Source organism: Lacerta agilis, chromosome 2 (assembly GCF_009819535.1).
Source record: "Lacerta agilis isolate rLacAgi1 chromosome 2, rLacAgi1.pri, whole genome shotgun sequence".
Lineage (NCBI taxonomy): Eukaryota > Metazoa > Chordata > Lepidosauria > Squamata > Lacertidae > Lacerta > Lacerta agilis.
In genome coordinates this window covers 75,024,743-75,052,195 of record NC_046313.1, presented here as the reverse complement: position 1 = coordinate 75,052,195, position 27,453 = coordinate 75,024,743, and the positions used below count along the sequence as shown (strand labels likewise).

At 41.3% G+C, this 27,453-nt stretch overlaps 2 protein-coding genes, 1 long non-coding RNA gene and 1 other non-coding gene across 5 annotated transcripts; 2 read left to right on the top strand and 2 right to left on the bottom strand.

Moving 5' to 3' along the window:
• Positions 1-6,724: 6,724 nt before the first annotated feature.
• LOC117043045 lies at positions 6,725-6,831 on the bottom strand. Its single transcript, XR_004426132.1, has one exon. It is a non-coding gene; the product is annotated as a U6 spliceosomal RNA (small nuclear RNA).
• Positions 6,832-7,524: 693 nt separating this feature from the next.
• LOC117041746 lies at positions 7,525-22,614 on the bottom strand. Its single transcript, XR_004426004.1, has 3 exons — positions 22,548-22,614; positions 13,585-13,708; positions 7,525-7,819 (listed from the first exon to the last, which is right to left on the bottom strand). It is a non-coding gene; the product is annotated as an uncharacterized LOC117041746 (long non-coding RNA).
• Positions 10,069-14,148, top strand: LOC117041745 (platelet glycoprotein IX-like). Its single transcript, XM_033140822.1, has 2 exons — positions 10,069-10,166; positions 13,307-14,148. Exon 2 carries the CDS (start codon positions 13,315-13,317, stop codon positions 13,960-13,962), a length of 648 nt encoding a protein of 215 aa, XP_032996713.1. The 5' UTR covers positions 10,069-10,166; positions 13,307-13,314; the 3' UTR covers positions 13,963-14,148.
• Positions 22,615-23,423: 809 nt separating the features above from the next.
• Positions 23,424-26,796, top strand: LOC117041744 (platelet glycoprotein IX-like). Of its 2 annotated transcripts, XM_033140820.1 has the most exons (3): positions 23,424-23,544; positions 25,291-25,414; positions 26,071-26,796. In XM_033140820.1, the coding sequence occupies exon 3, from the start codon at positions 26,072-26,074 to the stop codon at positions 26,690-26,692; it is 621 nt and encodes a 206-aa protein (XP_032996711.1). In that variant the 5' UTR covers positions 23,424-23,544; positions 25,291-25,414; position 26,071; the 3' UTR covers positions 26,693-26,796. The 2 variants fall into 2 exon arrangements, with proteins under 2 accessions (XP_032996711.1, XP_032996712.1); XM_033140821.1 differs by lacking the exon at positions 25,291-25,414.
• The last annotated feature ends 657 nt before the right edge of the window (positions 26,797-27,453 follow it).

Here is a 27,453-nt window from a genome sequence, read left to right as displayed (position 1 = left end):
GTCCCACTGTGTGCCTCAATGCATTTGCAGAGTACAGAAAATATCTGAAAAGAACATATTATACCCTTTTTTAAAAACTCAGCACAGACGTCCGTGCAGCTTTAGCAATGGGCATTGCTGCCATGCCTAGAATTGCAGCAGGCATCCAGGCAGGCCAGATGCCAGACTAACACTGATTGATTTCAGATTCATCCAAGGGCCGTGGTGTTGACTGAAGGAGACAGAGTGCTCTCCTTCAGTTCCAAGCTCCTATTTTTTCCAATTAGAATGCTAGTTACTATTGGGGGTTCTGTGTCTGACAGACAACAGAGAGACAATGACATGACAAACGACATTGCAGAGCAGCCTCCAGCAATCTGAAGTCATCAGCACTGACATGGCTACTATCATAAATAACCTCTAAATAAGAAAGCCACTTTCACTGAGTTCCAACCAACATCATTTCATTTGGACATGAGGAAGGACAAAGGCAGGCACAAGGAAAGCAGAAGCAGACACCAGCAGCATTCTCAATGACTTAGAAAAGCCACCAGAGGAAAAACCCTACTCTATCATTATAACACAATGCTGGCATGTGCAGCAAAATAGCCACAGCTTGAGATCTCTGAAGGACACTGTCTCCCACCCAGATTTCACGTTCACATTGACAGAGCCAATGCATTTTATATTTTCACTGGCATGGGATGTTTCCATACTAATTCTCTGGAATTGCCATCGTTGTCTATTCACTTTTATGGAGCATCCAGACTATGTCCTTATCAGCCCATTACATTCAAGGTTTGTCTCTCTGTGTTTTTTTCAGAACTGACTACTTGCAATGTTTTTATAAGAAAATGCAGTTGCAGCACCAACCTATCTAGTGTACATAAGTAAAGCACTATTTACATTGAACTTCTATGCGCATTTTCCTGAGAATAAGTCTCATTGAACTCAGTGAGGCCTACTTCTGGGTAAACATGCATAGGACTACATTCAAAGATTCTTCAGGGCTCCTTTGCCTTTAATTAAATACTTCCTGTTTGCAGGTTCATCTCATTTTGCTTCTTCCTGATGAGTGGGTGGAAGAGCAGTAATGAATAGTCTCTTTATTGCTCTGATGCCAGTTTTTGTTTCTGAGTGTGGAGACTTTAATAGCAGAGTTTTTCTTCAATATTATTTTCATAGCAAAATAATGATATTTATTAAAAATGAAAGGAAATTGTTAACTAAAGCAACCACTTTGCAAGCTTTAAAAATATGTTGGATCTGCATGGAAAATGGCCTATCCCATAGACCCTGCAACTGCAAAACATTTGTGATGGTAACAGTCAGTCTGGGGGGACGCAGTGGGACAGATACCCCTAAACATTTTGTGAATCTAAGTTTGGCCTCATTGAGGGGCAGTATTTCAATATGAGTAGGAAAATGAGAGTACCCCTAAACAATTTTTTAGGGAAAAAGCAGTGGTAATAGTTATGATAATCACTGAGAATGTACACAATATATACATATGTCTGATTCAAACTCTGAAAGCACCAGAGTTTCTGTACACTATCAGATTAGCGGCTTGTAATACTTACCGGTATTCAGGAGGAATTTTGAAGAGTCTCTTGAAATAAAAATCAAAAATTTTATATATGTGTGTGTGTGTGTGTGTGTAGCTAGCCAAATTAGCTTCTTCTAAGAGAAAAAGGTGGGTGTATGACACGGTGTATATGAATGCAAGTGGAGATGTAATGGTTTTTTTAAAAATTACTTAATCACAGCCGCGCAGCAGAGGTCTGATGTGGAGGTCACTCTGCTTGGCTTTTCTCACTCTCCCTCTTTTGCATCAGCCACAAATTCATTCCTAATTGCTGCTGAAGAAAACAAACTGTCAGCGTGATGGTAAAGCGCAACACACAGCCCTTGCACTTATTGCTCATCAGGCAGAAAATGTCAGCACTTGCGCAGTGCTGGGGGCAAAGCCTCTGTTTTGTGCCAAGTTCTTTTAATGAAAAACAAAAACAAACTGTTCCAAGTGCTCTTTAATCTTATTGCATCTTTTATGATCCTGTCAGCGTTATTATGCAGTGGGTGGGAAAAGTCAATTACACATCTTTGGCACCCCTTGCTCTTCTCCACTCTCAGATATACTTACTGACTGGCTTGAGGACAGGCTTACATTTTCAATCAAGCCAACTAATCTTAGACTAGCCAAGTGTTAGTGTGTGGAGCATGATGCTTACTTTCTTAATAATGCCATTTGATTAAAAGGGGATTCTGTCCTTCCCACCCCCACCTCCCAATCATAACCATCCTCTGGATTAACATTTCAGTTTGAACAAGCTTTAATTTAATTATCTGATTCCTGGGGAAAATATCTATCTTGATGTTTGATTATTAAAACGCCTATCATTATGGTGTGTGAGTGGGTGTAAAGTGGGCAGATAAATGACAAGGATTCTGGAGGATGCAGAGACACATTCCTCCTCCCAGGACCTCCTCTCACAGTTCTCAAGATGGTCATTTCCGCCCTTTCCTTGCAGGAGTTAATAGTAGTCATTCGCTTATCTGGAAGAAGGTAAAGGAATACAGACATTAAGGATGGAGGAGAAAATAGATCCATTTTGCATCTCAAGGTGAACTTTCCCAATTAGCCTTTCTGAAACAGCACATGAAATGAAACACAACATCATTTGAAATTTGCACTTCTCTGAAATTTGCAATGCAGTTCTCCAGCCAAGTATTAAGCACAAAAATGCACGTACATGGGTGAAGTGTGCATAAACAGGCATATACTGGTGAAAATGGCATACAAAAATGCATTATATTAAGGAAAACTGCTTAGCAAAAATGTGTGTATTAAACAAAACTGCATACAAAAAATGTTATTAGGGGGAATGCCTCTTGCACTTCTGCCACTTGAGGCAGTGCTCTTCAGCCTGTGTCATGGGTGAGCTAGCTCTGATCAGCACTGTAACCTACACCCCACAGCTCCAAAATGCTTGTACGTCACTCAGAACATGTGTGTATCATGTCTGATGCAAGGGAAAGACCACAGCTTAGTGGTACAGTATCTGCTTTGCATGCAGAAGGTCTCAAGTTCAACCCCTGGCATCTTCAACTAGGGCTGGAAATCTTCCCTGCCTGAAGCTCTGGATACCCACTGCTAGTTGGTGTAGACAAAACAGAGCTAAATGGATTATTGGTGCGACTTGGTATAAGGCAGCTTCCTATGTTCCCATATCCTGCTCTGTAAGCTAGTGGATAGCGAGCACTGGTTATGTAAACCCCAGCACTAAACCTGGGGGATCATTAATAGGACCTGTTGTTGGCAAGAAGCAAAATGGAATTGGCAGCTCCTTTTCAACACAATCCGTCAATGCTTCTCAGCAGGGCCCTGACTGACAACACTCTCAGCTACTGAAGCACGTGGCAAGAGCATTAAAATTATTGACTTCTTCTCTCAAGATTATCGACTGCTATCCAAGAGCTGTGAAAGCTGAATCTGATTAATTCTAAAAGGGGCACGAGGATGAAGGAAGATTAGTGCTATTAGCCTTTAAAAAAAAAAAGGCATGCTTGGGGGGTCAGACCTAGAGACCAGCTGCTTGACCCTTCTTCAAGGGCAAACTCTGAAACATGGAACAGCTCTAAAGGGAAAAGTTTGCACTGAGTCTCAGACCATGAGCAAGAGGAAAAGGCAAAACAGCATCTGACACTGGCTGAGAGCAACAGCCCAAAATTTGAGTGGAAGCACTATGTCTTCCAGGGAAGAATAAGCTCAAAGGAAGAGAGAATTCACACTATCTTACCTGTAGGCCTTTTTGGACTGCTACTGCTTTCATCTTCACCCTTTGGAAATGCTGCCTGCTGCTGATGGGAATTGTAGCCCAGTGGCCTCTGGAGGTCCCTAGGTTAGCCACTCCTGCTTTAGAGGCAATTCCTCTTCTACCCTCAACAGGATATAAAGGAAGTGGAAAGTCCCACAACAGTGCAATGTGTCCAACTCTTGAAATGCCACTAAGCAACGATAGTTGTGGTCTTTTGGAAGAAAAATCTTATGCAAGAACTATGTGATATAGTTCTTATGCAAGAACTATGTGATATATAGATATACCGGTAGAGATAGATATAGATATATAGATATAGATATACCCAGTAGATATAGTCACACACACACACACACACACACACACACACATATATATATATATGGTTACAGCAGGTCTAATTCCCGGAAAGGTCTACTAACAATGTACACATATATCTTACAATGTACACATATATCTAAATATTTCTTCCTTAACAGATCAACAACGTTATAACTGGACGATGAATAAGATCTATCTGAGCTTGCAGATTCCTTGTTATAAAAACTCTTCTGAAACTTGTTATCCTGGAGTCTGCTCTGTTCACTGGAATGAAGAACAACATGAAGCTAAACTCAGCATGATTTCTCTCTCTCTGGGTTTTTTTTTAAATATAAAAAACAAGGAATTTCCTACACAGAGAAAACTTAAAGGTAGGCTAAAGTGTGCAAACCCTCTATAGAGAGTTGCATATGAAAATTCTGCACACATCTACTTCAGGAGCACTGAAAAGCTACAACTGCCCACAGCATCCCTGCACATGTGACATGCTGTCACACTTACACATGACATTACACATGACAAACAACTGACACCCTTCTTCCTATGCAAAATTTGCTTCTCATGTTACAAAACTGAAGCAGACCTAAGCCATTTCATTGCACACATTCTTTCCACATGCATGCCACTATGAACAAAACTACTTCAGCGACCCCTGCTGGGAAAAAGTTGAACACCCTAGGGTTTTTGCTTTTTCTTAAATCTCACTGAAATTCCTTTAATGCAAGCATTCAGGTTTAATTTATAAGCTGATCAAATAACAGCATTAGGGATGGAATCTGCATTTTAAAATAAAACAGAAACTTAAGATGTATATTGAGTGACAGCATTTCAAGTCTAACATACCAATATGCTTGGCCCCACTGACCTTCATGACACTATCTATGCACAGAACATTTAAATTAAAACTGCTGATGGAGCCGCAGTGAATTTAGTGTTAGTCTTTCATCTTAAGATTAACTGGTCTTTAACCCCCCCCCCCCAATGATTTGAAAGCTAAAATAAATGCATCCATCTATTTCAAGGGTTAAGCTAAGAAAAAGGGTTAAACACTCCTCCCCTGGCCCCACTTCCCCAAGCAGGCACCATGATGTGACTGCTAATTAGTTAAAAGAAGCATCCAGGGGAGTTCCAAATAGTGCATCTCCTGTGTCTTTATTATCTACGTCCCCAGTATGTTATTCTATAGTAATCCAATTACAGAAGGGTGTGTTTCAACAGAGGTGGATTGTCTGAGGCAATAGTCCTAGCTGCTTGGTGTTTAATTAGAATAATAAAATCACCAGGCAACTGAAGTGAAGAAGCAGGTAAAAAGACTGAGAATTGTAAAAGTCCAGGAATGAAAGGGTATTTTGCCTTAGCAGCATAAATCACTCACAGCAATGAATGAGACCACAGTGCAGTATTTGCTTAATGAGAGGTCAGTAGCTTGTTCTCTGTAAGTGTACTTTGCACAGGTTGACCTGAGCAGACCAGTTATGGATTTCATCTAGACATTTAGGTTTAATCGAGGTGCCCTGAACCCCGACTCCTGAAGAACAGCAAGAGCTCAAGCACACTGCCATTTGTATGCATGAATCTCCCTGCAAGTAAATACAAGCTGTGCTCACACTGCTGATGGAATAATCAATCCCCAAAAGAAAACACTCTCTTGGAAGGAAGCTTTGAGGACACAAGAGGGTGGAAAAATTGCTAGCTTCTGCTACATCCTAGCTCTCCTATGGCCTGAGGGGAAAACCCCGAGTGTCCTACAGAAAGGTCACAATCTCCAGGCTTTATTTGCCATTACATACACTTAGTCTGCACACACATGACACTTTCCTCTTGAATCAGTGGAGACTGAATACTTATTTTGTCTACATAATCTATGCACAATCTAGCTCTATTGCATTTTTGCTCCTGAAAAGCACTTCTTGAGCAACTTGTTTCATTCTTAAAACAGAAGCTCATTGGAGATTCCTTCTGCATTACCATCTGCATGTCCACCCGAAAACAGGTGTAGGCAGTCCTGGGAATGGGGAAGGGAGAGGGATATATCCACACCTGCCCAATAATGTTGTGGGTGGGTGCATACCAAGATCACAACCACCACTTCCTTCTTCATTCACCTGGAGCATGTGCCAGGGAGGAAAAGGTGTGGATAACCTAATCAAATGGTTTTCAAATGTATATCAAGCAGCAACACCCACCCTTGTGGACAGCAGGATTCAGAATCAGTCTAGATTGACAGCAGCATGTTGAGGATAAGAATGAATGATTCCAGGTTGAGGAAAAAGAAAAGTACATTTTTTCTGCTGCATGCAGGTTAGTGTGTACACAACCGGAGACATCCAACATCTTAAAGTCCTCCCCAAGCCTGGTAGATGAGCTAGACGTGATTTTAAAAAGTTGCCACTGTGGATGGATAAATGAAAAAGGGGGTGTGGTGCTTAGCAAGAGGTTTGTTTCTACATATAGCAGACTTTAGCTTTGGGGAGGCCCAGAGTGTTGCTTCACCTTATACATAGGACCAAGAGACATGGATGGGAGATGCTGAAGTGGCCCATATCTGTTCTGCTCACCAAGTTCTGATGATGTGAACAGAAGCTGCTAAGAACAAGTGGCAGTTTTTAAAAAATATGCAACGCTTCACGAATTGGCTTGTCATCCTTGCGCAGGGGCTATGCTCATCTTCTCTGTATCATTCCAATTTTAGTATATGTGCTGCCGAAGAGAGCACAGTAGCAGGACTTTTAAGCTACATTGAATGGATCTTCCCTGCTCAACCACTCCATTTAACAGTCTCTTCAGAAACAGTTTGTTGCTTTGTAGTTGACAATGAGGCAGCCTACTCATTTTAATGGGTTGCTGTTGGTTTTTGCCTCATTTTCTCCCATGATTATTATTCTAAAGAGATCCGATGGGGTTTTCTGTCTTTTTTATTCTTGTAGCTTTGTTTCAGGATGCTCTTAAATGTTAGGAAACAAATGTGTGCCATAAATCATCTTTTAAGGGAAGATTACCAACTAATCTTAGGTGCTGGGTAGTAAGAGTTGGAGTCCTTTCAGGCCAGTTTTTGAAAGTAAATAATAATTAAACAAAATCTCAGACAAGTTGTGGAGTATGGCAGAATTTTAAAAGTCAAGAGCTTGTCTTGCCTCCTCATTTTTCTTACTAAACAACAGTTTATCATCATGCAAGAGGCAGGGTGCTCAGGTTGAAGACATGCAAAATTAGGGTTGGCAGACCCCCCAGGCCTGACGTGAAGTCTCCAAGTTTGCCTGGCTGGCCCCAGGTGGCAGGGAGAGGGTTTGAATTTCCAGGTGGGTGAGAGCCCCTATTTTAAAAAGTTATTAAGCTGATTGTGTGAGCAGCTTGGTGGGAGCTGGCTGCAAATTATTGCATAGACTCTAGTCTACGCAGAGGTGGGGGACGTTATTATTTTTAATGCTAAACAAGCACACAAATAAATCACTGCTGTGGTACACCCACAGTTGTGAGTCCCAAGATTATGATTATGTATCCCCACCTGTTGCCATTGGCTGCAGCCTACCTGTGACATCCCAAACGTACATGGCAGCTGAGTGGACATAAAGGTGGGTCTTTTCCTCTTCTCCAACAGAACACACAGTGTGCAACAGCTGTGACATTCAGCATTGCCTTGTTTTCTTCCACTTGTAGGAGAAGAATTGGCTGATGGACGGATGAGATCATCTGGTTGTGAGATGCTATGGAGCGATAATAAGGCAAGGTCACTTGCTGAGCAGGACTGCAGCTTCAAGACAGCCAATACCCACAGTTGGAAAATGGCTGGTGTCTAGTGATGGACTTAACGGAAGCTGGCAGGTGTTGTTGGGTGGAAACTGATAAAGATCATATTCAGAAGCCAGTGGCTGGAGCTGGCTGGTGTTCATGGGTGTAAGCTGCTTGAATTTCACCTTTGGAAGCTAGTCAACAGAAGCTGGTGGATATTTGTGAGTTGAAGCCAGGGCATGAATGTGAACTGGTGCAGAGTGAAAGATGAACATTTTTTGTTGGTGTTTTTCATGGATGTAGGCTGGCGTATGCTTGTGTGAATGAATGGCCCCTATAAAAATGGGAGGTTTCAGTTGTGGTCAGGACAAATGAGGTGTGTATGTGTATGAATGGTGGATATTCATGAATAGATGAAACCCATGGAAGATGGCAGGCTGAAGTCAGCAGAAGAAGTTGCCAGGCAGAAGTCACTCGAGGGTCTGGATGCTTTCAGGTGGTAGCCATCCCTTTCACTTTCTCTCTGGATATCTGAAACCAGTGAAGCTTTCTTGAGACTATAGATGAAAGCATTGAAAAGATCTCATAGGGTGGTCTGAAGCTGGCAAGGCTTTCTCAAGAGCTCCCTGCTCCACCCAATGAAAGCAACGAAGGGAACTGCAGAGCTTAAATGCCAACCAGCGTATATACCTAAAGAAGTGTGTGTGTGTGTGTGTGTGTGTGTGTGTGAGAGAGAGAGAGAGAGAGAGAGAGAGAGAGAGAGAGAGAGAGAGATTGCTTATGGGAGAGAGTTTATGGTGTGTCCCAACACCCTCTGTATCCGTACACATGAAGGCTGAGCTGTAAATGTTTTTAATGATAAACAAACCAACCCATAAACCAGGCAACTAGCAGCCTTTAAGCCAAATCTGGTCTCATGGACAACTAAATGGCCCACTTCTCTTTCCTGACCTTTAAGTACAGGGGAAAGAGTCTTTAAGCAAAAAAAAAAGCTTCTTTGCAGCTGGCTTCAATTGAGTAGAGAAATATTCTCCTTTACAGATGACAATATTCTGTTAGGGGGACTTTCAAAGCACAGTCCTCTATTGGGAGGGCTGTCTGACCCAAGTTTGGCCATCAACAGTTTGGCGGTCAGTTTTCTCCACTATGCTAAAATGTAAATTATAGTAATTATTTGCACATTTGCCTTTCTCCACATTAGTTAGCACATTCAAATTTTATGCATATCTCTTGCTTTTTTGTAATTAGTTTTCTCATTTTGGGCAATACATAAGGGACAACCCTATGGGAGACTGCCACATGCACTACATATTTCTTGCAGGGTCCATCTTCCACCTGGCTCAGAAATCTAGTTAATCTAGTTTAAGAATACAGTTGTGTTAACAAAGGGGATGGAGAAAGGACTTGGGTCCTTGTCTTCCTAGTTGGCCAAGTACCCTCTTCTAGTTTGGATGATACCATGACCTCCAGCAGAAAGAAATGTGACAATCTTTTTTCCATTCCAACACAAACCAAGGCATTCTATGAAGCTGCCTGAAAGTAACTTATGTTGGTCAATCTAGTCTAGTTTTATCCACTCTGATTGGCAGCAGTGAATAAAGCTGATCTTATCAACTCTGCAGAATCAGATGAACATATGGGAGTGCTGCTGCTCTGATTAATGGACTCCTATGTCAATGGCGCTCAGCTACTCATAGGTCTTACACTTTCCTGGCTAAGCAAAAGGGGCAGCTCAGCCATTTAAAGATGGCTACGGCATAATGCATCTTTGCTTACCTCTGCTCTCTCTGCACAATAATCTGTATGGGGATTAAGATATGATAAATCCTTCCTCGGTGCAGGATATAGACTAGATGGCCTCGAGGCTCATTCTAGCTCTTCGGTTACAATTCCACTAGCTCCCAAAGCTTATATAGCCTAAATTGAGTAATGTACTTTAAGAAGGATAAAGAAAATTTGATGCTGATGAAAAAGTACATAGCGCCAAGGATGAGAAACAAAGAATTTCATCTTGCTAAAACCTTTCGTTGTCTTTAAGGGAGCAAACAAAATATACTCCACAAGTATTGGGAATTATTTTTTCTTGCCTGCTGAACCCAATATAGAAGAAAACAAAAGAATTACTCACTTAGGAGGCTGGCATTATGCATTTGAAAAGGCAACCACTTTCAAACAGATAATGAAGAAGGCTTGGCTTATGTGGTGAGTTCTTCCTTCCTGGAGTTCAGGAATTATTCTACTTTGGCCATTGCTGCAAGACTGGAAGAAGCTTCAGTGGGAAGACGCCAGCATTTCTTTTCTTTTCTTTTTTTAAGAAATAAGGTAAGGTGTGCAATTCAACCATCTTTTAGTTTGCAGTTCTATGAGAAAACTTGGCATTACTTAAGTTTCTTATTAAATCACACAGGATACTCTTGTTGCATAGCATTTGTTGCTACTTCTATTTGGCAGTTGGAAACTCTCTTTTCATTTCCCACTAGATTTCTCTCCTTGGATAGATTCACACACACAAATTACTGTTGTTTTTGTGAGCTATCAGTATTCCAGGAGAAAACCACTGCAGTGGTATCTTGGGTGTAGCCAGGATTTTTGTTAGGGTGGGCAGAACTGATGTGAATGGTCACTTAGTTAAGTATTTCTATTGTTTTACTTGATCTAGGGCAGTGTTTTTCAACCACTGTTCCGCGGCACACTACTGTGCCGTGAGATGTTGCCTGGTGTGCCGTGGGAAAAATTGAAAAATTACTTTATATATAGTCAATATAGGCACAGAATTAAATTTTTTAACATTTTCTAATGGTGGTGTGCCTCGTGATTTTTTTCATGAAACAAGTGTGCCTTTGCCCAAAAAAGGTTGAAAAACACTGATCTAGGGGGCAGTTGCCCTCTGCCCCCCCCCCGGCTACGCCCATGAGTGGAATGAAGTGTATGATTAGTTCACTGTTATGGCTACATAGCTCAATGATGTGGCATGGCCCTCTGACCAGACTGGGGCCACAATGGGAGACAAAGGGTTAAAGCCTGCTAATGCCTGTGCCTGGGTCTTAATCTGGGCTGGGTCCCTGTGCTAGCTATTTTTGAAAGAAAATTCCTGTGCTTAAGGAAATGATTAACATATTGCCGAGTTTGACCCTTACTGGGCTTTACTCTAGTAAGCTCATACCAAGAACAAACTCAGTTGGTCTCTAAGGTGCTACTGGAAAGAATTTTCTATTTTGTTTCGACTTGTAACTCTTGTTCTCACCAATATAAAATTAAGCTCTGGAGTAAATGTGGTGATGCCGATCTGGTGAATTGCCCACTTTTAGAGATAAAAGCCAGTTATTTCCTTAAATATGTGGCTTTCAGCACATTTAAAGCATTTCATTTCAGAAGTGTGTGCTGTAAACTTGTTTTCTTTAACTTAAATATCTGCCTAATATATGTAATAATAAAACTTGTGGCTCAGGAAACATGACCTATATTTTTCACAATGATAGAGATGAACTTTAAAAGACCCTTCTGTACCAGAGTAGATAACTTTCATTACACTTTCAGTATGTATGCTCCCCACCCCCCACCCCACGACTCATAAGCCATTTTAAAAGGCTGAAAATAATACTCTATCAGGCTGGGGAAAGCTATCCTAAACATAATGGTCAAAAACTGGTGTTTCTGTTGGATCTTCCTCTTTTGCCCTGATCCAACTCATTGTGCTTAAAAATGTATTTATATATGTGACTATTCTGTTGAAAGATGCTTAGAGGCAATTTACATTACTGAGCTGGCAGGGTGATAATGTAAGATGAATTATATTCCCTAAATTCTGCTTGTTGTGAAGTAATTATGTCATTATTTCAACAGTACCATGCACTGTCTCTCTGTGTGTGTCTCTTACTCACACACACAGAGTTCCACATTTACCCTGCCAAAATTAGACTCATTGCATTTTGTGTGACATCTATAAGAAACAACCACTATATACAAATACCCCCATCCAGCTAAGGAGATAGATCCATGCACATAAGCAGGCTTAAGCATGCATATATTTTAGTGGATCAGGAACCATAGATGTAATTCCAATGCATATCAGAATAAAAAGTTAGAAAACACCATCTATCTTCACTACAGTGCTTTCAATGGGTTGGCAATCTTCATTCCAGCACAACTAGTCAAACACTTTTTTTTTTTAAAGCACAACAAGATGGATCAGGGTATTCAGGTCATGTAAAGTGCTATTTGTTAATAAAAAGAAAGGATGGGCACAAGAGAAATGGCATAGAACTCCAAGCTGGTTTTGCATATTCTTGTGAATCACATGATAATTCAGCACTTCAGCTCAGCGTGTTGACTTCATTGGAAAGCTGTGCATTTAAAGTACCATCAATCAGGTACTATGGAATTTCTATCTATACTTGATCTGTGATGCATCCATTCATACTTGAAAATCACTATGGTGCTGCTGCTGCAGTCATATGGTGAGCATGCATGTGTGAGTCGGCCCTCAGAGACAGAACAGAGAAAGATGAGGAGAAAGGAAAATAGGGTAATTTGGAGAGAAGTAGATAGATACAAACCACCAACCACTTTAACCTACATCTCCATCTAATGCATGGTAAAACTAAAATCCTCATCACATGACAATATGATATAGACACATACCCTGCATTAAGTCTTTCTTCATGGTTTGGCATGTTCAGGAAACTAGTTCAATAAGTCATTATATGCATATTGTAGGAAGTGCTGAAGTTTCAGCCCTATATAAAACCAGCTTCTTCTAAACACGAAGTATCTTTTTTAAACTATTTTTTTTGGCAAATGGCCACAAATGAGAACACTGAAGCTTCTGACTGCTCAGCAACCAATCCGAATAAAATGAGGAATCTGAACAGTGCAAAGAAATCATCCTAGCACTTCTGAACATATGGAAAGGCATGAATCAGTGGCTGGTACAGCAGACACTGATCATCTTCTATCCTCTGTTACCTTGATATTTCAATGGAAAATCAAGTTCCTGAACCAAAACCACTGACCAGATGAGTTGCTATTCAAATATCCCCCCCCCCATTTTTTTTAGCCATGTACTCTGGGCAACACCGTTTTCTAAAATAATGGGTTAAACAAGAGGGAGTCAATGTAGTGCCCTCCATATGTTGCTGAACTACAACTCCCAACAGCCCCAGCCAGCATAATCAATGCTCAGGGATGATGGGAACTGTAGTCCATGAAGATCAGGAATACTTGGGGTAATCCTGAACATTATACAAAAGCAGCTTGAGTCTCTTCTACGTCTCTTGTTGCCACTTTTCCATATCATTTGAGGATGCTGAATGCCATATATTGTATAGGAGCAATTTGTGCAGCATATTTCAAATAAATTCTAGAATATCTGTTGGTAGAATCCAGTGGGCAAAATTTTGCATTCTTGTTTTGCTGTAAAAGACAGAGCAACAAATTGCATTGTGCATATTCTTGTCCCACAGCTGCAGTCATGAACAAAGTAAATATCTCCTCCAATGCTGGGATACAAGTCATGCTACTGTTATTAAGCACAGCTCAACCCAAGCCCTGTCCTCCCTGTTTGTGTGAGCAGCAGGAAGACCTAAGGGGTTGGATATTAAACTGCAGTTCTATGGGGCTGAAGGATATGCCTCCCCTGTCATCAGAATTATGCCACTCTTGCCATACCATCAACATTCTTCATCTGCAAAACAACAGTTTGACCACGGTTCCTCCTGGTGCACTGGACCACTTAATTTACCTGAAAGAAGTTGATTTCTCCAACAACCCTTGGCACTGTGACTGCTCTATTTTATATTTCAAGCAGTGGCTGGAAGACTTCAGTAACGCTTCTCTTGCCAACCTTCAATGTGCATCTCCAGCTTCTGTAAAATCGAGAGCCTTGAGTCAGCTGACTGGGAATGAACTGGAAGGATGTAGGAAGCCTCAACCAATCAAATGCCTTGATTTCTTTTGGAGAGACTTTGCTCTTATTTTTGTGGCAATTATTGTCTTAATTTTAGCAACATGCATTCTACGATACTCAAAAAAATTAACTTCCCAAGCTGCCAGGAAGCTACATCCTTCTGAAGTCCCACTGCTGCAGTTGCATGACCCGGAAAAACAGAAATCAAAATGAGCTGCTGCAGTGACTAATAGCTCTTCAGTAAGATTACCAAAGTAATCTGTTTAAAAGGTTGTGTTTGTTCAGGCTCCAAGCGCATACAGAGCCATGACTAAACGTCCCTTAGGCTAAAGAAATAGCACCAGTTATATTCTGTTTGTTCTTGCTGATTAAATAAGAACTTGTACAATGTACGTAGTTACGTTTTCCCAAATGGCAATTGTCGCGGGCCCTTCGCCCTGTACAGCCCACCCCCGGACGTTTTACGGTCTATGAGCGCTGCACCAACGACAAACAGTCCCCCAGCTGCAGCCCTTCAGACTACTAGCTGGATCCTGCTTACTTCATTCACCACAGACGAGGATATTGTGAACTAAAAAGATGTTTATTGCGTACAAAGCTTGTGGTTGCTGATAAATAAAAGGTTGTTCAATAAGCTTATAACAGTTGTCCTATACCGGCCTAATACCTCTAAATATTACCGGCCTAATACCTCTAATAGTAAACTAAATATCAATAACAATGCGTTTCACAATCTCTTTATCCTCTCTGCTAACATCCACCTAAGACTCTAAACTCCCAGCTCTATCTCTTGACTCACACTTCAACTCCCCGCACTTAACTGCCTCACTGCCCACTGGGAGGGGTGTTTTATACCCAGGTTAAGCCCGCCCCTGAGGGTTCTAACTGTCAGAAAAAATTAACCCCTACCTGGCATAGGGCTAGTTCTCCACATACCTCCCTCCTTTTTAGGTTTGTATCAGAGGAGTTACTAGCCAAAGTATCCCTCTGATACAAACAACATTTTCAAACATTAACATAAACAATACATTTTATAACTCTTACCTATATTACCTAACTATAGCATAAACAGTTACATCTTCAGTAAAAGTACATATGGTTGTGAACATTATATACATGCAATATTACATAGTACCAGTGACATGCAATATCGTTGTGGTGATGTCTTGTCTTCGGATCAGCCGTGGCTCCCTGGTTTTCGAGACAACGCATCAGCCACAATGTTCAGGGTTCCTTTTACTGATCTGATGGTGAAATCAAAGTCTTGCAAGATTAATGCCCACCTCATTAACTTGCTGTTGGTCTTCATGGATCGTAGCCAGATCAGCGGTGAGTGATCCGTACAAAGTTCAAATGTTCGTCCCCACAGATACGGCTTTAAACGTTGCAGAGCCCAGATGATGGCCAAACACTCTTTCTCGATCGTCGACAGATGTTTCTCCCGAGGCAACAACTTTTTGCTGAGGTAGACGACCGGATGTAGTTCGTCCTCAGCTCCCGGCTGGCATAACACAGCGCCAAGTCCATCATTAGACGCGTCAGTGTAGACCGTAAATGGCTTGCCAAAATCAGGTGTAGCTAGTATTGGTTGGGATATCAGTGCGTTCTTCAGCTTGTCAAAAGCAGTTTGACAGGCTGCTGTCCACGTGATGGGGTCTGTTATTTTTTTCCCTGTCAGACTAGACAAAGGAGCAGCTATTTCACTAAATTTGGGGATGAATTTACGATAATACCCCACCAGTCCCAAGAATGCCCTCACTTTCTTCTTGGTTGTGGGTTTCGGCCAGGTCGCGATGGCTTCGACTTTTGCAGATAAGGGTTTAATCTGCCCATCCCCAATCATATGACCCAAATATTTGATAGAACTGCCCCCAATGTGACATTTTGCCGCCTTGATGGTTAGGCCTGCCTCTTGGATTCTTTGTAGCACTATTTTTAAGTGCCCTTTATGCTCCTCCCAAGTTTTACTAAATATGGCGATATCGTCAAGATACGCAATTGTAAAGTCATATAACCCATTTAAAACTTTATCCATGAGGCGTTGGAAAGTGGCTGGTGCGTTTTTTAGACCGAACGCCATGACTGTAAATTCATATAAACCGATAGGACTTCTGAAAGCGGTCTTTTCCCTATCTTTTGGGTGCATTGGAATCTGATAGTATCCTTTTGTTAAGTCCAAACTAGATATGTATTTACAGCTTCCAATTTTCTCGATTAAATTGTCGAGCCTAGGCATAGGATAGGCATCTGATTTTGTCACATGGTTAAGACGGCGAAAATCCAGACAAAATCTTATAGTTCCATCGGGCTTATCTAATAAAAGAACAGGGGCTGCCCATGCACTGCTCGAAGGAACAATAATGCCTGCTTTTAACATCTCCTGAACTTCCTCGGTTACAGTCTTTATATAATGGCCTGTAATCCTGTACGGAGCCAATGCAATGGGTTTGGCATCGCCCGTATCAATCTGATGCATTACCCCTTTAGCAATACCTGGTTTATTGCTGAACGTGGGTGCATAGTGTGTCAAAATTTGTTTTACATCTTCTTGTTGGGACTGCGTTAGTTGGGGGTCCAACTTAATGTCAGTTATTGGACAGGGTTTCTTCTCCCTTTCCCAACAAGGTATTGGCATGTCTCGGGAATCTTCTTTAATAGCAAATAATGACCACCCTTCTGCTTTATAATAAGGCTTTATCATGTTCACATGCACGACCCGCCTGCCTTCACCGTATTGAATTATATAGTTTACATCATTCATTTTTGAAATGATTTTAAAAGGACCTTCCCAGGTCAGTTGTAACTTATTCCCTTTTACTGGTCTGATTAATAAAATATCCTGTCCTGGCTCAAAAGATCTCACACGTGCCTTTTGTCATACCAAACTTTCTGTTTGTGCTGAGCAACCTTGCAATGTTCTCCTGCCAGTTCTAGTGATCGTTTGAGAGTGTTTTGCAATTTAAATAGGTAATCAACTACATTCTCCGAATCTCCAACCGGCCGTCCTTCCCAATTAAATCTTAATAAATCTAGGGGACCCTTGACTTTTCTCCCAAACAATAATTCAAAGGGACTAAAACCCGTGCTTTCCTGGGGTATGGATCTATAAGCATATAATAAGGCTTGTATATTGTCATCCCAATCGTGAGGATGTTCCGTTACATATGCCCTCAGCATTCTTATCAGGCTTCCATTAAAACGTTCTGCCAAGCCGTTCGTCTGAGGGTGATAAGCGGTACTGGTGATATGTTTTATCCCACACCTCTCCCACAAACGCTGCATCAGTTTAGAGGTAAATGAGGCTCCAAGGTCTGTCACGATCTGTTCTGCAAACCCTAGCCGACACATATAACTTATTAGAGCTGAAGCCACTGTTTCAGTCTCTATGTTTCGTAATGGAATCGCTTCCGGATACCTAGTCGCAAAATCCACAATAGTCAATAAATAATGATGTCCCCTGCGACTGGCTTTTGGCAGTCGTCCAATAATATCTATTGCTAAGCGTTGGAAGGGTTGGGAAATTATAGGCAAGGGGCATAATTGTGCTTTCGTTTTATCTTGCCCATGTCCTTGTAATTGGCAAGTATGGCACGTTCGACAAAATAACTTTATTTGCTTGCCCATCCCAGGCCAAAAGAAATTTTGGGACACCCTTTGTTTGGTTCTGGTGATTCCCAAGTGACCTCCAAAGATACTGCCATGTGCATGTTGTATTATCTTGGTTCTGAATTCAGTTGGTACTACCAGTTGCCTGTGGATCTCATTACCCCCTCTATTAGGCTTTAAAAGAATCTCCCTGTATAGCAACCCATTGTTGACTATAAACCGCTCCGGGCTTTCAGGGGTTAATACTGTATTCACGGCTGTGGCTTGAAAATATTTCTGTAAATCTGTATCTAGTTTCTGCTTGGCTGCAAAACTAGCTGCTTGACTATTTGTAACTGGCATTATACTTGTATCTTGTGTCAGTTCAGCAATTGTATCAGGCCTTTCCTCCTGAGGTAACTGTCGCAGTTTTTGTGCCCTAGTTATTACAAATGCACTCTGTACATGGTCAAGGAGATCCCACCCGATTAACATTGGAGCTGGGATTTCTGGTGAAACTGCTACTTGCCATTTTCCAGACCATTGTTTATATGTCAGATTAACTAATGCGACTGGCAAGATTTCTGGCTGTTTTGATATTCCTTTTAAACTGATTGTTTTGTCTTTAATAAAGTCTTCTGGCTTTAATAAATCAGGATGTACAATACTAATCTGAGACCCTGTGTCTTTTAAGCCTTTATATTGTTTACCATTCACCCAAATTTCTTCTCCTGTTTTGTGTAATAGCATGTCATCTTGTTGAATTATATAGCACCTCACAACTTGGGCCACTGGTAACTCCTCAGCCTCTGACTGGGCCTCGGTTGCCGTGGCAACCATGTTGGCAGTTGGCTCTGTCTCCACAGTTTGGACACAATATGTCTGCTTCTGAGGGATATTATGTGCACTCTTAGTTCTGATTTCAGTTCTACAGTCCAGTTGTCTATGGCCTTTTTTCCCACATTGCCAACAGATTAATTCAGGCCTTTTACCCTCACTATATTTATTTACTTTTCCCTCAGTCCCCCCCATTGTCATAGGCGTGTTATGGGGAACATTTGCATTGGCGGGAAAAATTTTCTTGGCAGTTTCTGTGGTAAACTTTGTGGGCGGTTGCATTCTCTTAAACTTATTTGTTTCCCACTGTTTGTCCTTATATTTTGGGGCATCATAAGCGTGTTCTCGGATTTCATTTATTTCATCTGCCAGATTAGCAGCTTCCCGGATGGTTTTAGGTCGTCTTTCTTTAATTAAATACTTCAGATGGGTATTAATCGTGTCATAAAATTGTTCTAATGCGAACACCTCTTTTATTTTCGCCACAGAATCAGCACCCTCCTGTTCTAGCCACTTGTTTAAATAATTTGTAGTTTTAGCTCCTAGTTGAGCAAATGTTTCCTCACGCACTTTTTTATTGTTCTAAACTTTTGTCTCAGTTGCTCTGCAGTAATTCCGAATCTCACATAAACCAACTGTTTAAATGCTTCAAAATCTTTAGATTGATCAGATGGCATTTGAGAATAAATCTCTGTTAATGTTCCACTAATACGAGCTCTCAGTATTTGCATTTTCTCCTCATCTTTTACTTCAAAATCCTCACAAGCCCTCTCAAAAGAAATGATAAACGCTTCAGGGTCGTCTTTATCTCTGAAGTCAGGGAATCTTTTTAAATCCACCCTGCTAGGATTTTGTGTGGAACTATTGTTGTTGTTTCTATTATCTACAGCTGATAATTCAAGTCTTTTCATTTCTAGTAAATATTCTCTTTCCTCCCGTTCTCTTTCTCTCTCAATAGTTAAGGTCATTTCTTTCTCTTTCAGTTCTCTTGCCTCTCTCTCTCTCTCTCTCTCAATATTTAATTCTCTCTCTTTTGCTTCAGCTTGTAATTTTAATTCTCTCTCTTTTGCTTCAGCTTGTAATTTCGCTAGTTCTATTTTTAAATTAAATTCCTTCTCAAGTTTCCATTTCTCAAATTCCTCTGAGGCTTTAAAACTAGTCCCCTCAGCAGGATTTTTGTTAACTGTTTCAGTACTGGTTTCCTCAATCTGGGAAACCCCATTTTCTTCTTCAGAGCTTTCTACTTGTGAGTCCCTAAGAGCTGTTTTAGTCTTTCTAGGTGGCATTTTCTATTTATTTGGTGGTATTATTTCTGTACTTAAATCAAGGATGTTTCAGTTAAACTATTTCTCCAGGCTTAGTTTCCACAGTTTAGGTCCAAAGTCACGCCTAAAGTTACCTCAGTGCACTTTGTCCAGCGTACTTTTCCGACCTCTCACTATAAACCTTTCTGCCTGAAATAGTTTCAAACGCAAAGTATCTTTGTAACTCTCTCACAATCTCACAGTCTTAGGCGCTATCACACCACACCCTAGGGCCAGGTAATTCCTCTCTGAATTCCCCTTCTCCCTTTCCAGGTGTATGCGATCCCCTTTCCTGACTAGATTGTAGAGTCTCACAGAAGTTTGCTTAAATCCTCTTTAAGCCTCACACTTCACACAATGCGTCACCCTTAAATCCTTCTTGTACCTTGGCACTTCTTGCCAACACTTTAGATCTTTGATCTCAATGTGACCACCACTTTAAGACTATCTTTCGTCCCGACGCTGCCACCACTTTAATGTCGCGGGCCCTTCGCCCTGTACAGCCCACCCCCGGACGTTTTACGGTCTATGAGCGCTGCACCAACGACAAACAGTCCCCCAGCTGCAGCCCTTCAGACTACTAGCTGGATCCTGCTTACTTCATTCACCACAGACGAGGATATTGTGAACTAAAAAGATGTTTATTGCGTACAAAGCTTGTGGTTGCTGATAAATAAAAGGTTGTTCAATAAGCTTATAACAGTTGTCCTATACCGGCCTAATACCTCTAAATATTACCGGCCTAATACCTCTAATAGTAAACTAAATATCAATAACAATGCGTTTCACAATCTCTTTATCCTCTCTGCTAACATCCACCTAAGACTCTAAACTCCCAGCTCTATCTCTTGACTCACACTTCAACTCCCCGCACTTAACTGCCTCACTGCCCACTGGGAGGGGTGTTTTATACCCAGGTTAAGCCCGCCCCTGAGGGTTCTAACTGTCAGAAAAAATTAACCCCTACCTGGCATAGGGCTAGTTCTCCACAGCAATAACCACACTCCTACCCTTGATGTTTCTGTGAGCCATTGGGGTGAAACCAAGGATAACCAAATTCTGTTGGCTGTGTAAATGGTTATGTAGTAATTATTACTACATGTGCTAATACCATAGCATGGGGTAATGGAAATGTGCTCTCGTGCACCATGGCTTCTGCTGCTGTGGCACTCAACCGTATAAACATTCCCAAAGATAATTAATAATATCACTGCTATGCAAACAGAGCTATGTATATGAAAAAATAGAGTTTAAGTTAATCTCAAACTAAATTGGGTACCAGGCCAAAGAATTTAGAACCTTAAACTCATGCTCTTGCCTAAAAAGGATCTGGATTAGACGGCTCTGTTTGCTGTTATATCTCTTTTATGTTGCATCATTTATTAACGTGCTATAGCAAGCTATTTTAGAGCCCAACCAAAAGCCTGTTGTGATATCAAATGATTATTTGGGATGGAATTTATGGTGTGTATTAATGTATCATATACCCCATGAATATATTCTGAATAGAGAGTACCAGTTCTAAAAGTATTTGTCTTTTAAGCATGTCTGTCTTCAGGAAATGGATGACTGAATTTCATGGCTTTGTCACTGAAACTTTAGTACTCTTTACTGATGAGTCTTCATCCATTGCATACTGTTGCTAACCACTAAGCCCAATAGTGACTTTGCTTGCAATAATGTTAGTTATGAGTTTACAGTTGTAACGCTCTGTACACCCCCTGCTTCAAGACACCATGCTGGCTTTATTAGGATGCACCAGGATGCCTTTTGTTATTTAAGAGGACATAAATCCTCAAAAACGAGCAAGGTGTTTGTTGGTTTAAATAAAGCATGCTGGAAGCTCACACTCAGCAAGTTCTGTGGCATGTTTCCACAGCTATTCTGTCTCTTTCCAGTTTCATTACTTACACACACACACACACACACACATAGAGAGAGAGAGAGAGAGAGATGCTAAATTCTCACTTAATGCCAGATATATTTCAGAGCAAGGATGGGCAACCTTCCAATCCAGATGTTGCTGGATTACAACTTCTATTACCCCTGACCATTGGTCATGCTGGCTGGGGCTGGCTGGAGTTGGAGTCCTAACAATATCTGGAGGGCCACAGGTTCCTCTCCTCTGGTTTCAGAGGATGCTATGGCAGTGACCCATGTTACTTCTCAACAGCTCTTATGAGGATGGCATAATACCTGAATTTAAGAAAAGGGTATTGGGTGAAGAAGTGAGTGGCTGCTCCATGAGCAGGAATTCTGTCCACCATTTCTGAAGTAGGAACTCTCTCTTGTCAACAGCAGGGGTGCTTCCAGATTGGGTCTTTTAATACTACCCAGTCATTGCTTTTATATGAGAAGCTATATGTGAAATTGAAAATGGCTATGGCCACCAAAATGTGGAAAGTCAATGTATGTGCATCATGCAATGTTCTGTCCATGCTAGTAGGCTTCATATAGGGAGGGTCAATGTGCCTGAACACACAATTTTGGTGAAATGTTTATTTTAAATTTTGCACTGAAGTACTTTTTTCTAAAGTGCCATTGTGTTTTAAAGTGCTATAATTTTTTAAAGGCAGACAGAACAGAAAGCCAAAAATCTAAAAATGAAAACATCAAAATGTCACCACTGCTGATAGTTGGGCGATCATCAGATTTTTTTTTCTAGCACTAGTCAGCTGAAATCCAATCGGGGGGGGGGGGAGGCAGAGAGGCAGGGTCACTGGATCAGAATCAAGGATCCAAAAGTCTGGATACCTTGATTTCTGTTTGCAGCATGGATGGAATACTGAAGCTACAACTGTGCCAATTTCTGTAATAATTAGGGACTCTCTAAGAAACTTTAAACAACCGACAGCACAGTCATACACATGTCAACTGAGAAGTAAGTCCTACTAAAGTCCTGCATTTATTGCCAAATAATTGAGTATAGAATCATATCCTTTGGAGCCTAGCTGCATTTGGATAAACACAGTTCCTAATATATATATAATTGGTTGGCATCCATCTGTCTTGTGAGACAATGGAGGAGTGCGCCTTTGGGGGTAAAGTCAAACTATTGGAAGGTTATAGCACCTGCTGTGGCTGTAGAAGCCAATACAGGTGTTTTGTAGGAGTGGGGGGCAGATAAAGGTTTTGCTGCACTACAGGTGTACCATGGCATTTCTTCTCTCTGTGCTCCTCCTAGCAGTCATTCCTCCTCTGGTCACTGCTGTGGGTACACAACCTGTCTGCCTGTCTCCAGGCACTGTGGTCATCTGCAAGGGATTCCCACATGGCCAGGTTAAATTTGCCAGCCTTCATGTCACCTTTGCAGACACCTTTGTAATGCAGAGTTGGTCTGCCAAGGGGCCTGGTGCCTGAAGCTAGCTCCCCAGAGCACGTCCTTGGGGATCCTGCCATCTTCCATGGCTGTGATGACACTTCAGACTTCAGAGAGCTCATGTCAACTTAAAATGGACTAGCCCAGGAATGAATGAGAAGACTTCTGTGTTTGGAAGCTGTTGAAAGTCCAGGTATGAATATGGTGCATAATGGTGAATGTGACAGTATTTCTTTGGAAACAAGTCTTTTTATGAAAGTCTTACCAGAAGTCATTGTGGAGCAGCAGTCTTTCCAATAAGCAGAATTCTCCTTATCAGGTGGGAACCACTGTGCCTTTATCTGGGGGAATCCTTCCAGAGCAGGAGCTAGCAGGCTCTGAAAGAGGATGGAGGGAGCGTCACCAGCTTATCTTGCCCAGCCACTTCTTTCAGGAGCACTGGGCCACTTCCCACGCAGCCAATCAACTCCAGCTGCACAGTGCATGCTGTTGATTACAGTCCTTGTTGCCACAACCTGCAGAAAGGCAAGAAATTACTATGTCATGGATCTAAAATGGAACATACAGAAAAAGACTTCTCCAAGGGATTTGCGAAAAGCCCCTCAAGTAGTCTGCTGACCAACTCTTGTACGTACTGAAGAGTGTGCAGTGAATCCTGCTGCAAAATCAACATAAATACTCTAAAAAACCAAAAATAAAAGAATGCAGAGCTGGGAACTGATTGATCTCCTCATGTGTTTTGGACTTGAGGTAAGTGTCAGTATCTCTATGTGTCTTTTCTTTCTGCAGTAGCCGCACTCATGCTCTCTGTGCTGTCCATGACGTGGTGTCCAAATGAACCCTATGGTATATCCACACATAGCAGAAATAATGAGAGAAAAGCACAAGAAGTTTTTTTTAAGGGACCTGCATGCCCATGGTAGCAAAGAAAAAGTTTGAATGTTTTAAGCGTTTTTCCCTTTCTTGGTCTTTTTTTTTTTAAGATGGTGTTGGCAAAGTTTTTCATTGTATACTGTTAGGCATCTCAGTATTTTAAAAGGTTTTGCATTTGGTTGTTAACTAACAAAATTAATGGCCCTGAGTAATATAGTAGGATAACCTGAAATTATTATTCTAATCAAGTATTATTTCTTTAGCAACCCATTGATTTTGGTAACTGACAGTTTAAATGCTACTGTGTAAAGTACTTTGGTTTCACTTGGATAAAAGTACCTAGGTTTTTTCCAGTGAAAATAAACAAACTGATCTCCTTTATCAAATGAGCCAACCACAATTAACATGTTTGGAGCATGCATAAATCATAACACAGGGGGTAATTTAACATTAATGGCTGTAATTTGCTTTAACATTTTCATTCACGATATGGTACATAATTAGATCTTATGAAAGGTTTGTTCTATGCATTTCATGCATCACAAGGTTTTCCTGCTCATTTGCTACAGATAAGCCTTTAGCTCCCGTTAGAGAACACAGCAGGAACTGCTGCATCAAAAAGTGAAAGCACACAAGAAATTAAGGGATGTTCTCAAAAGTGGAGTGGGTGGTGCTCAAAGTTTGTTAGCAGGGTGCTGAGCTCCTCTCTGATACCCTCCTTCCCCAGACCAGGAACAATCTGTGACTGTTTCTTCATCCTGTTCTGGTTACCATCTATTAACCTGGGTAGGAAAAACCATGCTAGGACGACCACTTGGCCTTAGGGGAATGCTTCTCAAAATTTTTGCCGAGCGTATCGCTCTGTGACTTTGGAAACCACATGTCAGATCCAGTCACTGGTATCTTGGCTTTTTCCGGGTTTGCCTTGTCACTGTCAACATCACCAACTCAAAATCATCAGTTCCACAAGTAAGCATGTGGGTCTATATGTGCAGATCACTGCCATGTGCTAAGAGATGTAGACAGGATAGTTTTCCAACATTGCCATTTCAAGAACAACAGAACAGGGCAGCTTTGCTTTTGTCTTAAAACCACATGCAGGAAAATACAATTGGGAACAAAGCTGCAATTTATCCTAAGGTAGGCTGTACTGGCCATAGGATCTTCTCCCTAGCTAAATCTTCATGCCTCGCATGTGTCCCTCCTCCAACCCCATAGGACACCCTTCCATAATTTGAAAAACTAGCCCACAGGGCATTATTGTATGTGAGGCTTTGTTGTATTTAGATCAGTCCCACATGTCCTGCAAACATGGTATTGGTTTTTCTGTTTATACACAAGGAAACTCAGCTGTCTTTTGAATTAAACGAAGTTTACTGGACAAAAGTTAAAAACTCTTTCTTCCAAGATGTTAATCTATCTGGGCCAAACACTGCAGTGAAGCTTGCAACCATCAACAAATCTGTAAGCAGGCACATCTATTTAGTGCATGGAGAAGAGGGATGCTGGTTTGAACTGCCACCTTGACTTATTTCCTGCACTCACTGTTCTTCAAAATCTGTAGGATGGTGATGCTTACATATGAAATGTGTGATATATAAAATTATTATGAATTCTCTACAGAAAGCGTCAGGTTCACCACCTCTGAACAACAAGCTCCACCAACTCCCTGAAATCTGCTTTCTTCAGACAAGATTATCAAGTCTAATCCCACATTTGGAGAACGACTCTTCTTGTCCCTTCAGAGGTTAGTATTTAGTTATAAAAGAGATACCCCATAAGGAACAGGAAGCGGAGATGTAGTTCAGAGTAAGGAGTGTTTTTTCCCTACCCCTTCTCTCTCCCCCACTCTGGCAGTGGTCTCCTTGGATATGCCCACCAGAGATAATTCCAAAATGTTCCATAGAGGAAAACATTAAATCAAAAGCTAAACTGATCCTCAATCTGATGTTTCTGCGATGGCCTGGTAAAACAAACAATAAATTATTCCCTCCAAAGTAATCTTCCCCTTCCCCATGATATAGACTTCCTATATGGGAGATAAAACTGCAACGGAAGTGTGCAAAACCTATGTGTAGACTATAATGAGTGGCAAGAGCACACCTGAGAGTATACAATGGCATGCACCCATGCCACTTTGTGATGCATACAGAAGACAATCTATATGCACGTTTCATGCTGTTTTGACAGGAAAGTGTAGGAAATCTATATCAGCCACTACTGGAGCCTCCCTTTATAGAAGAAAGGAACAATTGATTCAGCTGCAAAAGTATAGAATGGGGAGGGGAGAGGCATTATTTCTTGTTAAATTAAACTCTTTGAAAAAATACTATACATTAGTACACATTCATGAATGTGCTGTGACTTATTTCTTTGCACTGATGCCATGATTTCAACTTTCAGAATGGTCACAAGTCAAGGAATAGGATTACTGATACTTCTGTTCCTTGAAGCCACGTCTGCAAACTCCTGTCCGCACCCTTGTATATGCTCTCCACCAGATCACAACCCACTAAAAGTGGACTGTGGCTTCAGAGAGCTGGCAACTCTTCCACTTCTACCCAGTTCAACCCAAGAACTGTACCTCCAGAACAACAATCTGGAAACAATACCTGCAGGAGCGTTTGATAATCTTCAGGCACTGAGTATCATCAATTTATCTAGCAATCCATGGCATTGCGACTGTGGAATTATGTACTTGAAGAACTGGTTAGAAGACCAAATGGGGAACACGTTGATTAGTGACATTAGATGCTTCACTCCACCTTCACTTCACAAAAAAGCAATATCTGAACTAAGAAGGAGTGAGCTTCCTTCTTGCTCCACACCCCGAAGACTCTGTTCTGATTTCTTGTTTAGCGACACATTCCTCTTCCTCTTCATTTTCGTGCTCTTTCTCTTCCTGTGGGTTTTGATAACAAAAAGGCCTAAATTTAAAGTAGAGATTTGCAACAACAGCATGGAGATCCCAAACACATTACCTTCAACTTCTTATCAGCTGAAAAGAAGAACAGCAAGAGTCTAGAGTAATTTATCACTGCTAGCGATTACTGCATGTTAGATTGCCAAGTGAGAAGAAAGGTCAAGCAAATGATTTCTGTTTATCATTAAAACTGAAAAGAATTGTTATTATTGGCTTTTCATTTTAAGGGATGGGAATTCAATTCATCAAGAATGTGCTCACTGCACGAAAACCATCATATGCAACTTTAAAAGACTTTAGTTAGCGTCCTTATTTTAATCATTATGTTTCTGATTTATGATGCCTTCATGCTGCTGGTGAAAGCATATCCTGCAATTAGAGGTGCAACTTGGCTCTGAGATCTGGACCGTTATTACAGTTTTAGGCTAATGGGTCAGTGCATAGGGCTTGCTGGCTCTGGCTGAGCTGAGTTGTTTCCTGGTTGTGATCATCACCATATTGATAACCCATCAGCCCAAGCCTACAGGTTGACATTGTAACATTTTGTACAAGCCAATGGGGAAATACAGCGTTCACGCTCTGGTAACCCTCTGTTTATGCGACTGCTTGCATGTCAGAGAATTATCAATTACTGTTCACAATGTGTTGTACATGCAGCTGCCCTTGAAGATGGTCCAAAGATTGCAGTTAGTGCATAATACAGGGGGTAGAGTTCCAGCCAGCGCCACTCAACACATGCTGCAATGTTGACAGACACTTTACTCTGGTCATATGCAACTTTAGTGGAGGGTGGCCCAGGGCCATTGGGATGGGCCCCAGATCTTGTGCTCTTTTTGCCCCACCCTTTAAAAGAAAACTTTATT